Source organism: Cariama cristata, unplaced genomic scaffold, assembly GCF_000690535.1.
Source record: "Cariama cristata isolate BGI_N322 unplaced genomic scaffold, ASM69053v1 scaffold16335, whole genome shotgun sequence".
NCBI lineage: Eukaryota > Metazoa > Chordata > Aves > Cariamiformes > Cariamidae > Cariama > Cariama cristata.
The window spans coordinates 1-15,832 of NW_009619361.1; the positions used below are offsets into that span (position 1 = coordinate 1).

The window sequence follows — 15,832 nt, forward strand, 5'->3', positions numbered from 1 at the left end:
CTTGCCCGTCCTCCAGTCTGACACAATGAGAGGAGGCTTGAAAAAAAGAAAGAAAGAAAAAAAATAAATAAATGCTGACGAGACCCGCACTGGTATCGGTGAGAATCGGGGGCGAAGGGAGAGCAAAGGGCTTTTTACCGCTTTAGCATCCTTTGGGGGAGAGACGGGAAAATGTGCTGTTTGCGTAGCTAACTCTTGTTAAAACAGCCTCTCTAATCGTGTTCACAGGCTCCGCTTACAGTGTTGGCATGACCAGCTTATCTCTTGATAACGCTTTTCTGAAAGGATGGAGGGTTGCTTATTCTTTAAAAGGCTGACTTTCTCTTTGAGCAAATTTGTCAATAACATATCTACACAGAAATCCTCTTTTGACAAGTTATTTTGTAAAAGTTACTTCGGGAATTAAAAACCTAATGATTAGTGCAGTCACCTTAATGGGCTATCTATGATGTTTAAAGCTTTTATGTGTGGTTACTAACTTGCTGTATGAAATTTCTTTCAGCATTTTTGAAGTCTAGTCAAGATTTTTACGGAAAACTAATGCTGCAGAGTTTGAACAGATTTCCTTTTACAGAGGCTGTTCTTAATTGATGCTTAAGGTATTTGTTTTCTTTTGACAGTATTTGTTGGTGACAGAAAGGCCTTCATTGTAAAAGCAGATAGCAAGATATGGCTCACTTTACTTCTGGGTAAGTAGAAGGAGTATGTCGGGGAAAATACTGTTTACCTTTCGAGTTGTAAACTGTATCAAAATATGTTTGGAAATATAACTTGGAAAAGCAAAAAAGCATAGCTTATGTTGAAAAGGGACAGGAAACAACTTCCTACCTGATAACTTTTGTAAAGCTGTTATTGTAGCAGTTAATGTGGTATCAGAATGTTAGTAGAAAAAAAATTGTCCAGATGTTTATTGACTTCCACTATCTACTCATTAATTTCTAGGGAAAAAAAAAACCAAAACAACAAACAACTCTTATAAGTAATGTAATCAAAACAACTTGTTTTGGAAGGATTACGGGTGGAAGAACATACAACTGTAGGGGGTTGTAAATTCTGATGTTATCTTTGGGAATATTTTGGAGTAAATAATAAAATGGCTAATGACCAGTCTTGGAAAAAGCACCTAAAGTATTTGCAAAATTAAATAAGAAATGCATTCCTAAAGTTAACAAATGTTAAATAATAGCGTATTTGTCAGATGCGCAATTAGATGTACTCTTAAAGGTATTGTGTTAAAAGACTGTCAGGGTATTCCAAAGATGCTGGCGCTATTAATCACACCACCAGTAGTTCTTGTTGCCAAAGGGAGTTTCTTCAGTTTGATGAATTACATTGCAAAGTAGTAGCAGGGAAACAGCCCTTAGCTTACAAACTAATTGAGTAATAAACTGTTCCTGAATTGCTTTGCTTACCTGTGTTTATTCAGCGTTTCCTAGACTGGTAGTTACTCAAATGACATAGAAACATTAAACTGATGGTCAAAATTGAAAAATGCTTTCCTTTGATTGAAATTTGAGAGCAGATTAGGTAGAGAGCTTTATAATTTCTGGAGTTTGAGTTTGGCTGTGAAACCCAGATAAGCAATTAAATACTTGAGGGAGCTATTTATATTTTTAATAGGAGTAAACCCTTAATAGCAAAGTATGTAATAGCATACAGTATCTGCAGTAGGAAAGAATGTACTTATACTAAATATGAAATAGTGTTTTTTGGTTACTTTTAGTGATATTTGAATTTTTGTTGTTGTTTTGCTTAAGCTTTAAGGTCTGGATTTTGAAAACAGACTCCCACAGTTGGAGCTAGTTTTGTTATAGCATGTGGATTTTTTTTTTCTCTTAAGAATTATCTCCTATTTATCTGCAACCATAAAGTTGTCAGATTTTCAAGGACATTCTCATAGAACACTTTGCCCTATTATGTTGGGGGGTTTAAATGACCATTGAATTGAGGCCTTATTCTTGAAGTCATCCTTTCTAGATTGCACAGAATCTCACAATGAAACATCTTGACTAAGCTGCAGAAGTAGTCCATGCTTGCACGCTCCTCATTGTTCCCAGTTCTGCTGTATTCCTACCGACTCAGTTTGGGGATACTTGGAAAGTATTAATCAGTTTCTAATACGTTTCACATCCATCCTGTTGCCCTACAGTATCTCAGTATTTGTTGTTCTCTTGGTAAATGAGTTCTATATATTATGGCTTCATTCTTCAGTATTTAATTTCCAGAATTAGAATGCTTTTTATATGCCATTCATATTGCTTTTCTTAGAACAGAAACACAGGCAAAAATAGGAAATCTGAAGAATGAACTACCAGATTTTACATAATAGCCCTAGTCTGCAAAAATCTGATCGTATGCTTTGCTTTTAGGAATTCTTAGTTTGGGTGAGAAAATGGCATCTGCAAGTTCAAGTACATAGTAGCTGTATGAGTCTTTGTAGCATTAGGGCTCTAGTATTCCTCTCCTTCGTTCCCTTCCCAGTAAGGACATTAACGGGATCAAAGGATGGTAATTTAAGAGAGCTGATCTGCTTGTTTTCCATCAGAAACTAGCTTAATGTAAGTCTGGATGCAGTCTGTTAAAAAATGCTGATTTGGACTCATAGTGGAAGTCTATGAATTAAGTGCATTGTCTCTTGAAAAGTGAGTAATTACATGAATTGCTGTGCGATTACAAAAGGTCTTCATTTTATATAGAGTGATATTGTGAAGTATTATAAAAATGTGTATGAAATTCTCCAAAATAACTTTGAATGTATTTACACTTAATGCATTGACTTTAAATAAAACATTTACTGAAGGAAAGAATCAGGTTTAAATATAGTTTTCTCTATGAAATAAGTGGTATGTTTGAATCTGAAATGTAATTTCCATATTAATAGATAATTTATTTGCAATAATGAAATACTGCATATTTGGCTTATTTGGAAGCCCATGGATTTGAGATCACGAGCAGTAGTGGTAGCTAATGTGCATTTATTTTGACTTTACTGTATATTGTCACCTAACATGTAATCTGTCTTAAATTTTATATATATTTTCTTTTAAAGTTGGGGGGGTGTATATGTAAATATATTTCAGCATCTAATCTTACTGGGAATCTTAGAAATGTTGCTGACAAATGAAATAATGCCTTGTGCAAATGTGAGACTCGATAAGTAATAACTAAGAAAGGTATGGACTGCTCTGTTTCTTTCCATACAATTACTGCAAAACGTGTTTGTTTATGGAATATGGTTTGCTGTGTTGCTGATATAGCTGATGTGCTTACCTGGAATTCCATATCATATCCATGTCTGATTTTCTGGAAAAGGAATTTGCAGCTCTCTGTGAGAACTAATGTAAATATCCTTAATATAAAAATAAGTGTAGCTCCTGAAACTTTCCTAAGATATTTAAATCCACTTAATGTGATTGAGCAATCCTTCGGTGATTTTTTTTTTTTTTTTTTTTTCTCCTAGAAAGTATCTGTAAAAATGTAAAGATTTAAATGAAAGCTTGTGGTATTCATTGTCTAACCGAAATTCAGGCTTCTCTTTGAGAAAACTACTTCAGTGACTAAAGTGGAGCTGAAAAACTCTTAAGGAAGTTTCAGTGTGGTACTGTACAACCTCAACTACTACGTGAAGTATGTAACTTGAGATGAATGTTAAATTGTGCAGGCCGGCAGTTTAGAAGTCTTTTTTGCCTTAGGTGATTTTTTTTTTTCCCTGTCTTAGCCAGTTTCACCTTGCACATCTCTGTATACAGAACTTTAATATTAAAATTGAGGTTCATAATGCAACAAACTACATTTATGACCTGTGGTGACAATGATAACAAGTACTGCCAGCAGCAGCACTTCCAGGCTCTGTGTTGGAGGAACACATGGTTTAGGAATGTATACTAGGGCATGATCCGTACATTCAGTCCACTCATTTTCCGCACAAATTCAGTGTTTTTTCAAAGGTGTTTTTCTTTCTCTAGTCCCTGCTGCATTCCAGAAACAGGCCACCATACGCACGTAACCTGCAGTCTGAACACACATGCGTTCACTAACTCTCCGACCGTGTTCTGCATCAGTGTGCAGGCATTTGATTTACATTTTACCTATGTGCAAGCGACTTGACCCCTTCCCTGTGGTGGCAGAGGCAAGGGCCGAGCCCGTAAGCTGTAGGAGGTGTGTGCGGATCAGCACCCTGGAGAGGGACGCGGTGCTGAGCACCTTCCGGGCTCCGCTGGGGGTAAGCAGGGAGGGTGGTTGACCTCTCCACTTTCTCTCTACTCCATATAGCCTATGTGAATAAGAAGGCTCTTCAGTAACCCTGAAGATTTTCTTGGGTTGAAGGCAACCAGTCTACCTGACCTTTCTGTGGCAGAGAGCCAGTGTGTGCCTAGAGGGCAACCAAGACACCTTCAGTCTAGAATGAGTGCTGTGGCCTCTAAATGCCTGCCCTTTGACCCTTGCTCATGCTGGCTTTGCTTCCATGGTGAGCTCTGGATATGTTGTGAATGCTGCCCAAGCAAAATGGAGTGGCTTCTGCTCTCTGTGGATCTTGTCGTGCTCAAGAAGTCAGAGACCTAGACTGTTCACCCGCCACTTTATCATCATTTGTCTTTTTCCTTTGTCCCTCAGATTGCCTCCCTTGTTCTGCACCTACGTGACAACAGTGCAGTTAGTCTCCCAATGGACAAATGGAATATTATTATGTGCAGTCTGCCTTTTTTAGCAATTGTAGTCTCAATTAGATTTGTGTTGGTTGTCACAGTCTGTTTGGATCTCTTAAATTCACAGGACAATGTACTTTGTAAATTCAGCTTTATTTTATGAGCTCATTAGGAAAGAAAACAAACATGACAAACTTTGTAAGGAGTAGTCTAACATGGAAATTCATTAATTTGTCACTTAAGGCAGGAGGTTTCTCCTAACTTGTAACTCGTTCCTAACTAACAACTTGTGCACCTATGAGCAAACCAGTTACCTAGCTGACGGTGGGAGTGCTCATCCTTTCTCTTTCATCATGGTGCAGGTGTCCCCTGTACCATGCTGGGAAGCACGAAAGTATCAGCAGTCCAGCTGTTGCTGGATCTGCTTCAAAACTTTTTGGGCAAGCTGATGTATTTATACCTTCCAGCTTGGAAGTTTGGTCTGTACCATTTCCATGAGTTAGCAGATTCTGAGGAAACTGCCAGGCAGTCAATATGCGAGGATAATGGCTGCAAGCTGCCCGTGCTAATGGCTGCATACTGACCTTGGGCCCTTTCTGGCCACTGGGTCCTGCCCGTCTGTCGCCCTTGTTTTGAACTAACAGCATTACTCCTAGCATACATCGGGCCTTAGCATGATCTGTGTGTTAGCCAAAATCTGAGCAGAGTTGACTGAACAGTCACGGTAGATATTTTCAAAATGTTAAAAATATTTCTGCTTATTTAAAAAAAATGCTTATAATTCAGTTTTGTTATTGATAGACAAAATGAGTGTGTTAGATCCTGATGGATTGACTTGAGTGATGCAGGATATAGGTGGCAACATTGCTTATTGCTGAATACCATCAGCATAATTTCAGATTTTCAAAGGCTTTAATTCAGATATTCCTATTCTTCTGTTCCTCTGGAGGCTGAGGACCTTCTGTGCATCTCTGGAGTAATTCTGTAATTACTTTAATGAATATGATTTCATGTTGAATTATTTAACTATTTGAGTAACTTAACACCTTTTGTTTTCTTTACAGCTGCTTTTGCAGGAGTCCTACATTGGTAAGGTTAAATTTATTGCTTGAGAGTAAAATGGTATTTTAAAATAATAAAAATATCACTTATATTTAGACAAGCTATTGGGATAATTTATATTTAGGTCTTTCCTCTCAAAACCAAATTGTTGTCTCTAAGATGAATAATTCCATTCTTGTGAAGCTGACATGAAAGGTTTCTTGAGCCTGTTCAGTGAAGAGTGAAGCCTGCTTTCCAGGTGGAAAATTGTTGCTTAGCTATACAAATTCAGGCGCATTTCCACTCATAGAGCTTTTTACTCTCAGTGGATTTTGAAAGTCCAGGTAAATCCTTTCAACTTTCTCCTATGTTCTGCTTATTTAGATTCTGTTTTAATTTCTTAGTCTTGCATCGTGTTTTCTCTAACCTCTTCAGACAAGTCTGGCCAATGTTTTCTTTGTGTACAGAAGAATGGCCTTTCAGCTCTTTCTTGTCAATGTGATACTTGTGTTTCAGCTTCCATCCTAATACTCACCCTTCTTTTTTGTAGTGTAGACTTGAAATAGAATGGCTTCTGTAGTGATTTTCACCAGCTGCTTTTGCAGAGATAAAAAGTAACAACTTCTGCCACTCTTTTTTTGTTTCCTAGCTCAAAAAGACCTATTGATTTTTAGTAGTTTGTTTCTTGCAAATTCCTATTCAAAAGCAGAGTCGTGTGCACTGCTCTGTTTCTTTCTTTTTCCATCCTTTCTGGAGATGAAGCTCCTCTTGGAAATTGCAAGTTTTGCCCTCAAAAATATTTGCATTGTTCCTGGATTATTTTTTTCTATGGTTGCACCTTTATTTAAATACGCTTTTGACAGTAAGCGCATCTATATATAATGGCAGATAACCGTGTTAAAATACAAGTCAGGAAAGATTTTTGTGGAAGAAACATAAACTACTTATGTGCACCATTATTTTCATCAGTTTTTAATCTGTGGTTCTTTGCATTTGTCAGATACTTGAATTTTCTTTCCTGATATGTAGACTTGATAGTTTTAATAGTGTTAAACTTTTGATCCTTAAGTGTCTGCACTGAAGTTAAAATGCATTAGAGTATTATAACTAATTCCATAATAGGAACCCATAGAGCATTTGTTAAATTCTATTTTATCCATTTAAAATAATCTTAATAGAGGAGAATGTTGGTAGAATATGAGTAAATTAAAATAACAGCTTGTAAGTAAGCTTTGGGTCTTCATTGAATGTTTTAGCAGCTGTTTCTTGGTATGTATGACTTAGTAGAGGTGCTAAAACTCTTTATTCAGTTTTAATAATTATTATTTTTTAACAGGTATCACATAACAACTCTTTTTGAAAATGACCGTCACTTTTCTCACCTGTCAACGCTAGAAAGAGAAATGGCTTTTCGCACGGAAATGGTTAGATTATGTTTCAGTAACAGTTCAGTGATTGGAAAACTTTTGTCTGTAAACTTGTGATTGTGAGCTTTCCAAAATTTCTTAATACCTTCTGGATAAGTAAATATGTTGATATCTTGCAACTAATGTGCATTACACTTTTATATGCAGAGTATTTGTGTGTCTTGCAGCTGATCACTATGAACATATCTCTTCACAGTTCACTTAAAATATAATTTAAAAATATGATTCTAGAGGACCTAAAATACAGAACTATAGAAGTACCTTGTAGCTTACTTTCAATCGTAGTCTTGTTATGCAGCACTTTTTTAAAATATTTTTTTTTTTAATTAATAAATGTTTGCATACGTGTACACCTTTTGGCTGCTTTTATTTTGAGAATTATGAAATACTGTGTTAGTGGATAGTTACGAGCCCAAATGGGAGATTTCCAGATGTGCTATGAAACAAAGTGGAAGGAAACCCACGTTGCCTGTCTCAGTGGCACTAATAGAAGAGAGCTGAAAAACTGGATAGTCGTCTTGAATACTTTTGTCCTATTTGTTATAGTACAAAATTTGGTTTAAAAACGAAGCTTGTATATGGCAGTTCATGAAGCGGAAGTGACCTCTTTAATCATAAATAATGATTCTGCTCTCCTGTAGGGTCTTTATTATTCCTACTTCAAGATCATTATTGAGGCACCATCGTTTTGGAATGGAGTATGGGCAATTATGAATGACAGACTAACTGAATATCCTTTAGTGATTAACACCTTACAAAGGTTCAATCTTTACCCAGAGGTGAGCTGTGTTTTAAAAATAATATCTTCTGATAAATCTTTGATTTCTTTAGATTTGACTACAAATTTGTAAGAAATGTTACTCTGGAAAATATGATTGTAAAGATACAGTGACTAACAAAGTGTTGCTTAAATACCGTAATTTAGTTCCAGATTTAAAATGAGAAGGTTACTTCATACATTGTGATCAATTCTCAGACTTCAGGCATGTCCAGTCAAATGTGAATGCTTTCTAGAGCTTAGTATTTTGTGCCCTAAAGTTGCAATCCAACTCTATACTACTTCTCTTTGTTCTTTTCACTGAAAACAAGTAAGTTGCTGACACTGTGTACTTCAGGAAATATGATGTCTGAAGTATCAGTAGTATGTGACAATAATACCTGCAGTGATACAGGTACTAAGAGGTTATTTTGGCTTGCATTTTGTATGTAGGACAATGAACTAACACGTCACAGTTCACTGTGGCCCTAAAATCTGTGAATGGTAATAGTTCACTTACATGTTGCAGAAATTCCTCTGTAGAAGGCTGACTGCTGTTGTTTTGTACATACTTGATGTTAGACTTGTTACCTGGTTAGATTATGTTCCTACTATACTTTTTTGTCACTAAAAAGAATGTGTCTTTAAATACAAAAATATTTCATTTTCTCTCTCTTACGGTTTTGCCAGTGTGTCTCAAGACACTTTGCAAAGGGAAGACTCCTTTGGTTAATGTACATTTCTGTAACTCCATGTGTCAGCAACAGCTTATTTTTTTGGAGAAACAAGGACTAATAATGGCTGTAATTGTTGGGTACTAGCATTTATACTCATTCTCCTGCTCTGTCAGAGCAGAGCTGCTTTTGGAACTATATGTGTAAGAGTTCTCGGCATGCATGTATTTATACAGCTTGCATGCGGTGGTTTTGTTTGCTTCTTTATTCCTTGCTCTGGAAGTACTAAATGCTGTAGATGAGTGCTTTTTGTTACCTTGTCACTGGTTTTAGGCTCATTTGGGGTTTTGGGATTGCAGTTCTAGAAATGTAACATTTGGAACATGTGCTTTATTTGAATACTGTGAAGTTATTTTCTTTAGCTGAGAAAGATTTATTGACCTCAGCTATAGTCTGACTTGCAAAAATCAAAGGTAACAGGTCAGATGAACTTGCCCTCAGAGAATCATCAGTAAATTAGATGATGAAATCAAAACAAGAGCAATCTGATACAGTGGCTGATGTTCTGTAGGAAGATTAGGTAGATTACTGTGCAAAATGTGTAGGCTTGTCTGTTCATTCAGAGTTTTCTAGGATCATACTGGCTCATAGAACTTGGTGATAAGGTATGAATTCATTCATCTTTTCTGTGCCTGTGTGGGCATGCAAAGCAGACAAATAGTCTCCTCTGCTCCTTTCAGTCATGTACTGCTTGATGTCTAGCCTTCCTGTAAATAGTTTTTTTTAAAAAGTGCATTTCTGGAGTACTCGTGTTTCCACATAATGACATCTATAAAAATGTCAATTGGTGCAACTTGACATTTGAAGTATGTTCTCCAAATTTCTCTGATTTTACTTAGGATTATAGTAAGGCTGGGTGGTGGGAAGACGCTTGTGGATTTGCTTGTCGGCAGTGAAATTTTTCCTTCTGATACTCAGTATCCAGTCATGTTTTCTGCAAGTGTTTCATTTCCTGTTTGATATTTTAGGATCTTTCCAGCTCTTTAAGCCCAATAGTAGCATTAAGGCTGAATTTTAATAAAATGTTTGTTTGTTTAATGGATTTCAAAATTAATAGCATCAAAAATAGCCTTGAAATCCAGTTACAAAACAGGTTGTTCAACCCATTAAGAAAAGTAGAATACTTCACTTGCATATTCAGCTGGTACTAGCCATAAAAACTTCAAAAGAAGGAAAAGAATTGCTATGGACTCACTTCACCTTTGCTACATCGCCTGTGTAAATTATGAATATAAGCAGTAAAAAAAAAAAAATCTGTCAAAAGCAACAAGTCAGTCTTTGTAGTTGTGTGATATTATAGTCCTAATAAAGTCTTGATTTTCCAGGTATTTGCTGCATAGTCAGACTGTTCCAGTAGTTGTAGTGGTGTTTTCATCTGATCCGTGATGCCAAATGGCAGAGAGATAATGCATTAAGTTTACTCTCTGACTGTTCGTTGATACAGAACAGTTGATATTTCTGTATGTGGCGGTGATGATGGAAATTTGAGTTGGAGTAATGAGTGTTGCAAAGACCCATGTAGTTGAAGTTAAAATGCTTACTCAGAGGCAACTAGTAAAAGGGATTTACTTTTCTGCAAGTTCTTTTACAGCAAAGGACTGGCTCGGCCCACAGAGATCTCCTGGCTCTGAGAGTTAGTCTTTTGTTTTCCAAGTTTTGCATTTACTACCTCATCTGATATGGAACAGTAGGAATTAAAAAAACGCCGTTGTGCTCTGTACTACTGATTTGCTTCCATTTTTATGCCCATGTTAACTGTTTCATGTAAAGTAGCTTTTGGCAAAAAATGTTTCTGTGTTTTGCGTGAAGTACCTAACCTGGTACCTCTTAGGGAATATTCGTGTGTGGTAACATCTGCAGCAGACACAAGTGCTTGTGACAGAAAAGTTATTAATTTGTTAACTTAACCTTTTTATTCGTGCAACATTGGTTCAGATATTTTGTTAGAGTAATTTCAGCTTCAGGGCTGGTGATGCAAATATGCTAGACAGATGTCTCTAAGCTGCCATATGCATTCTGTTGGCAGTGTACAAACCACATTCAGGTGATAAGAGGAGAGGTTTGGATTTGATTCCTCAGTCCTGTTCTTGCCTATCTGGAGATGGGGCAGATGTCTGGTTCATGTATGCACACATGCACAGTTAGAAGTGCAAGGGCACAGATGTTCAGAAAGCCTCCAGGCATTCAGGATAATGTACTTTGCAGGACACAATATTGAGGCAGGGAGTCTCGATCTAGAAAGATGTAGTTGTATTTTAAATATGTAAGATTTAGATTGTGAGAGTGTAAAGGCCACAGATGAAGCAAGCCATGATGATTGGAGCCCTGGTGTTAAAAATTAACAAATTATAGAATCGCACAACAGCTGAGGTTGGAAGGGATGTCTGCAGATCATCTAGTCTCAACAGTCTGTTCGAAGCAGGGTGAAATACAGCATGTTGCTCAGGGCCATCTCTGGTTTTGTTTTGAATATCTCCGCCTCTAGGCAACCTGTTCCAGTGTCTGACCACCCTCAAAGTGAGAAATTTTTTTCCTATGTATAAGTAGAATTGCCTGTATTTCAATTTGTGCTCATTGTCTTTTTTCTTGTCAACCGAAAAGAGTCTGTCTCAGTCATCTTTATGTCCTTCTTGTCTTGGGCAGCCCAGAACTGGACTCAGCACTGGAGATATGGTCTTAGCAGTGCTGAGTAGAGGGGAAGGATTATCTCTTGTCCTCATACAAATGAGGATACGTGTGGCTTTCTTTGCAACAAGGGCTTATCACTGACTCAAGTGCAAGTTGTCCACCAAGACTCAGAGGTCCTTTTCTGCAAAACTGCTTTCTAGCTGGTCAGCTCCAGTTTGTACTGGTACATGGTGTTGGTCCTCCCCGGTGCAGGACTTTGCATTTCCCTTTTGTGAGATTCCTGTTGGCCCATTTCTCTAGCCTGTTGAGGTCCCTCTGAATGGCAGCACAAGCATCAACCACTCATTCCAATTTTGTATCACATGCAAACTTGCTGAGGATATTCTCTTGTGCCGTCATCTAGTCTTAAGACGTAGAACAGAATTGGTACCAGATTAAAAAAAAAAACACATCCACAACTGTCCCCTCTTCTACCAAGGCAGTAATCTCAGAAGGTTATGAAGTTGGGCAGGCTGATTTCCCCTTTGTAAATCCATGGTGACTGCTTCCAGTCACTTTTTTGTCTTTAGTATGCTTGGAAGTGGTTTTCAGGAAGATTTACTCCATCACATTCTCAGAGATCAAGGTGTGATTCTGTGTGTTTCCTTCTTGCCTTTCTTGAAGATAGAAGTGACATAAAGAGTTTTATTAATTGGGGAAAGAATAGGGAAACAAGAGAGAATCGTCCCTCTTGTTCATATTTTCTGTGACACGGGTCTGACATAGCTAATACTGCAGTGGTGAAACATATTTTCAGTCTGGGAACCCCTGGGTTATAACTTTTAAGGCAGCTCAACTGGAATGGCCACATTACTCATTTATGAACTCTGTAAAAAGTCAGTCATATCCTGACAGAATAACTTGGTAACGTTAACAAGTGACTTTGCTGTGAGATGAGTCATCATTTTGCTGTGTGTAAAGTACTGATGTTTTCTGTGTCAGATGTTGATTTAATTTGGTGGTTGTTATAAGAACATGATGACCTTTGCATGGAAAGTGGAAATGCTGTCTTACATTGCATCTTGAAGCCTTTTCTAATGCATGCTTAAATTTAACCTATCAAAGTTCATCTGAGTAAAAACCCTGAAGATTTAGTCCATTAATATTCTTGCCAGGTGGAAAAAAAATTAATTGGTTTTAATGGATTTAATTTAGCTAACTGTCCTCTGTCAACAAAATCTGAGATTTTAATAGCTGATAAACAAAGATAGTTAAATGGGGAACCTTCCAGACGGTGATGAAATACATAATTTTTTCAAATACTGCAGTTTGATGCGTGAAATTATTTCTGTTCTAAAGCAGGGATAATTTTAGTCTATTAATGAACACTTGGTCTATGTTGGATGCCTTTAGGAAATTATGGTCAAAAATGCTAAGTTTTGAGAAAAATGAGATAAATTCTGAGTTTAAAAAGAATCCTGAGTGAGGGCCAGTTGTCATGAGAGCTGACCTTGGGCATAGAGCTAATCTTGAAGTTCCTTTTCAGAAACTTTAAATCCTGTTTTCCACCTAGGTGGTCCTGGCCAGCTGGTACCGCATATATACTGCCACTATGGATTTCCTTGGTGTACCAACAAAGACATGTTGGACTGTAAACAGAGGGAAAGGGCTTAGTCCTGTTGAAAGCTGTGAGGGTGAGTTGTGTTGTATTCTAGTTTCTTCCTAGAAGCAAATACTTGTGGCTTTACCTATTTCAGAAGTAATAAACACTCCTGTGTCTTTATTGCTGACATGCTTTCATTTGGCTAAGCCTGTGTTTTTGGCAGATTCACAACATAAGTGAGAAGCATGAAAAAAAGATACTTTTAAGAACACCAGGAGTGAGAATGTGGGCTTTCCTTGTTAGATAGGTCCTCCTACCTAGATTGAATTCCTATACTGCACTTCAAAACTTCACAGCTGTGGTCTGAGCGTTCATAATGTTGGACTGTTAGGAAGACCAAGATGCCCTAAATATAATTGGAGGCCACTGTACATGTATTCAATTTTTGTAGCTTCTCTAGAATCCCCAATACATTCTAAGTTCCTACATTTCAAAAACTTACCCTCTATATTCCCTTCCCTAACTAAAACTTCAGGAGTGGGGAGGAAGGGAAAAAAGGTAACCACAAGGCTCCCTTTTGGACAAATCTTATGTAGTGATTCTGCTGGGAAGAATCCTCTTCTTCTTGTGGCCTACTATTCAGCATAAGACTTTCAATCTTACACCTTGATTTTGATACCAAAGCTTGGATGGTGCCACTTTTTTGAGTGTTTTTTTCTCCATATTTGAAGTATTGTCAAGTAAGTATTATGTGATAAAAATACCTTGCTGAGAAGTGCTTTTGAGGTATTCTACAGTTTGTTAAAGCTGAATGATAGATGGTAGCTTGTGAGGTTTTTTCGTTTTATCATTTAAAATGACTTTGTGTGGTGACAAATTAGTATTTTTCCTTTGCACAAAGGCCGTAAGACCTCTCTTCAGAGCCTGAATGATTCACTTTCTCTAATTTTGTCAGAAGCAATAAACAGTGAATAAATGTATAACTTTTCATTCCTGTTTTTAGTAAAAACAAAACCAAACCAACACAAACCAACTATTGAGACTACCTTGTTTGAGCGTATCATCACCTTACTTTAGAGAAGTGTCTTGCTGTATTTTCAGCAATGTTGGATAATCATTTCTGCATACAAAACTATGAAGTTTTGCTATCTTCTCTATAATGAATAAGGCTTTTTATGCTGTACTGCTGAAATGATTAGAGCCAGGAGGGTTTAAAGAAGTAATGGGAAAGAGACTAACAACAGAAGTGTGAACACAGAAGTGTTTGTGAATGAATAAATTGAAAGACTTGCATTATTGGAAAATCTCTTGGCTTCTAACGAAACCAAGAAAGCAAAGAGCATTGTGTGTGATATGTTTAAAGGTGGATTTACTCCTGCAAGAGCTGGGAAGTGAGAGTATAGGGAGTACAAACCTGTTCCTAAAAAGCTCTCTGAATTCAAAACGTAGTCTGTAGAGAATGTTCTTAGTGATGCTTATGCCTTCTATACATTGCAGGTTTCTTCTTCACAGTTAATGCTTCCCCCTTGGCTTGTTTGGTTGCTGAATGCCCCAGTGTCAGCCCGTCTTTCCCCCCCCCCTCAGCTCCCCCCAAAGTGTAGTCTTTGGATTGAATCTCCACAATGACCTTGGTGACATTAACTTTTTGTTGTTGTCTCTTTCTGTAGATATATTAAGGTAGAATGCTGTGTGCTGTATGATAGTGATTGATACTGATTGTATGGTGGTTTATAAGCAATATGATCTTTCTTCTGTATTTAACAACATATGTTAACTGTTTGTTTGTTAGGGTTGGGAGACCCTGCGTCCTTTTATGTTGCTGTGATTTTTCTTTTGAATGGATTAATGATGTCACTGTTCTTCATATATGGTACATACCTCAGGTAAGGCAGTCGAAACTGAGCTATTTAGTTGGTACTAGCTGTCAGTTTTTATACAAAATTTGAAAAAGTGAATGCTTAAATATTTTTATGGGATATTGCTTATTTGTTTGTACAGTAGTAGTGTTTTTTATTACATATATATTGTCACTAAAAAATTACTAGAACAGAGATGCTTTTTGCTTAAAATAAATGATGATGCCAGAAAATGTGGAAAATTTCAGTGAAGTGATATCTCATTGATACCACTGGGTTGTGGATAAAACTAAATGCTCTACAGGTTCCAAATGGCTTTTGACCGGTTTCTGCTCTTAGAGTTACCAGTGTAACTCATTTTTAAACAAAAGTTGAATGACAGTATACTTTTAACCAAGATTGGAATTTTCCCAATGCTTTGCCTCAAGTCGTATTGCATGTCTTTCAATTTTAACTTTACTGAGAAGGCAAAATATTTTTTGAGATAATGCATTGTTTTGGAGATATGTATATACTTCCCTTTTTCTATGAATTTCTGTTTTCAGTATCCTTTACTTTCAGGAACTGTAATACACTTTCGTACAAAAATAGGCTCCGCATTCAGTAGAAAAACAGAAGTGGAAATATTTTTCTGTTTCCCTCTATTTTTATTTGAGAGTTTTGCAAAAAAGCAAAAGGCTGCTGCATTTGCCTGTGAGAGATGTGATTGTTTTCCCCCTCATTCCCTGGCTCCACTGTCTTGGTTTTTTGTCTACTCTCTCTGAAGCATGTGCTAGTAGTTGAAATGAAGAATAGTGCATGGCAGGAGCTGACAGAGGAAGTTGCCTAGTGCGACTATTAGGTGTTTGGGGGTAAAGCGTCTATGTTTGTACCCCTTAACATAGGAAATTAATGTCTCATGTTTTGAGGAAGTAGATCAACTTTGAATATTCATGTCATTAACATGTCATTTTTCTCTTAAGGGAGGTGTATGGCAACCCACATTTTATATATTAATGTAATTGAAAAATCAGTAAGATCTTCATTTCTCAGTAGTTTCCTTAGTCTTGGGCTGTGTTGAATGTAAATAACTATCAGGTATTGATAGTAATTCAGTTTTTAATATAAATGATCTGCAATGCGGGTAGTCAAGATGACTAGAATATAAATGCAGTTCTTTCA

General features: G+C 37.0%; 1 protein-coding gene across 1 annotated transcript in view; it reads left to right on the top strand.

Moving 5' to 3' along the window:
* Positions 1 to 620: 620 nt before the first annotated feature.
* Positions 621 to 15,832, top strand: part of LOC104155886 (probable C-mannosyltransferase DPY19L1) — a gene marked incomplete at its 5' end in the record, with an annotated part of 42,724 nt that continues 27,512 nt past the window's right edge. Inside the window, 6 exons of the mRNA XM_009701234.1 lie at positions 621 to 689; positions 5,711 to 5,735; positions 7,024 to 7,111; positions 7,756 to 7,893; positions 12,786 to 12,906; positions 14,605 to 14,698. Of these exons, the coding sequence (XP_009699536.1) occupies positions 621 to 689; positions 5,711 to 5,735; positions 7,024 to 7,111; positions 7,756 to 7,893; positions 12,786 to 12,906; positions 14,605 to 14,698 (535 nt within the window). The remainder of the gene's footprint in view (positions 690 to 5,710; positions 5,736 to 7,023; positions 7,112 to 7,755; positions 7,894 to 12,785; positions 12,907 to 14,604; positions 14,699 to 15,832) is intronic.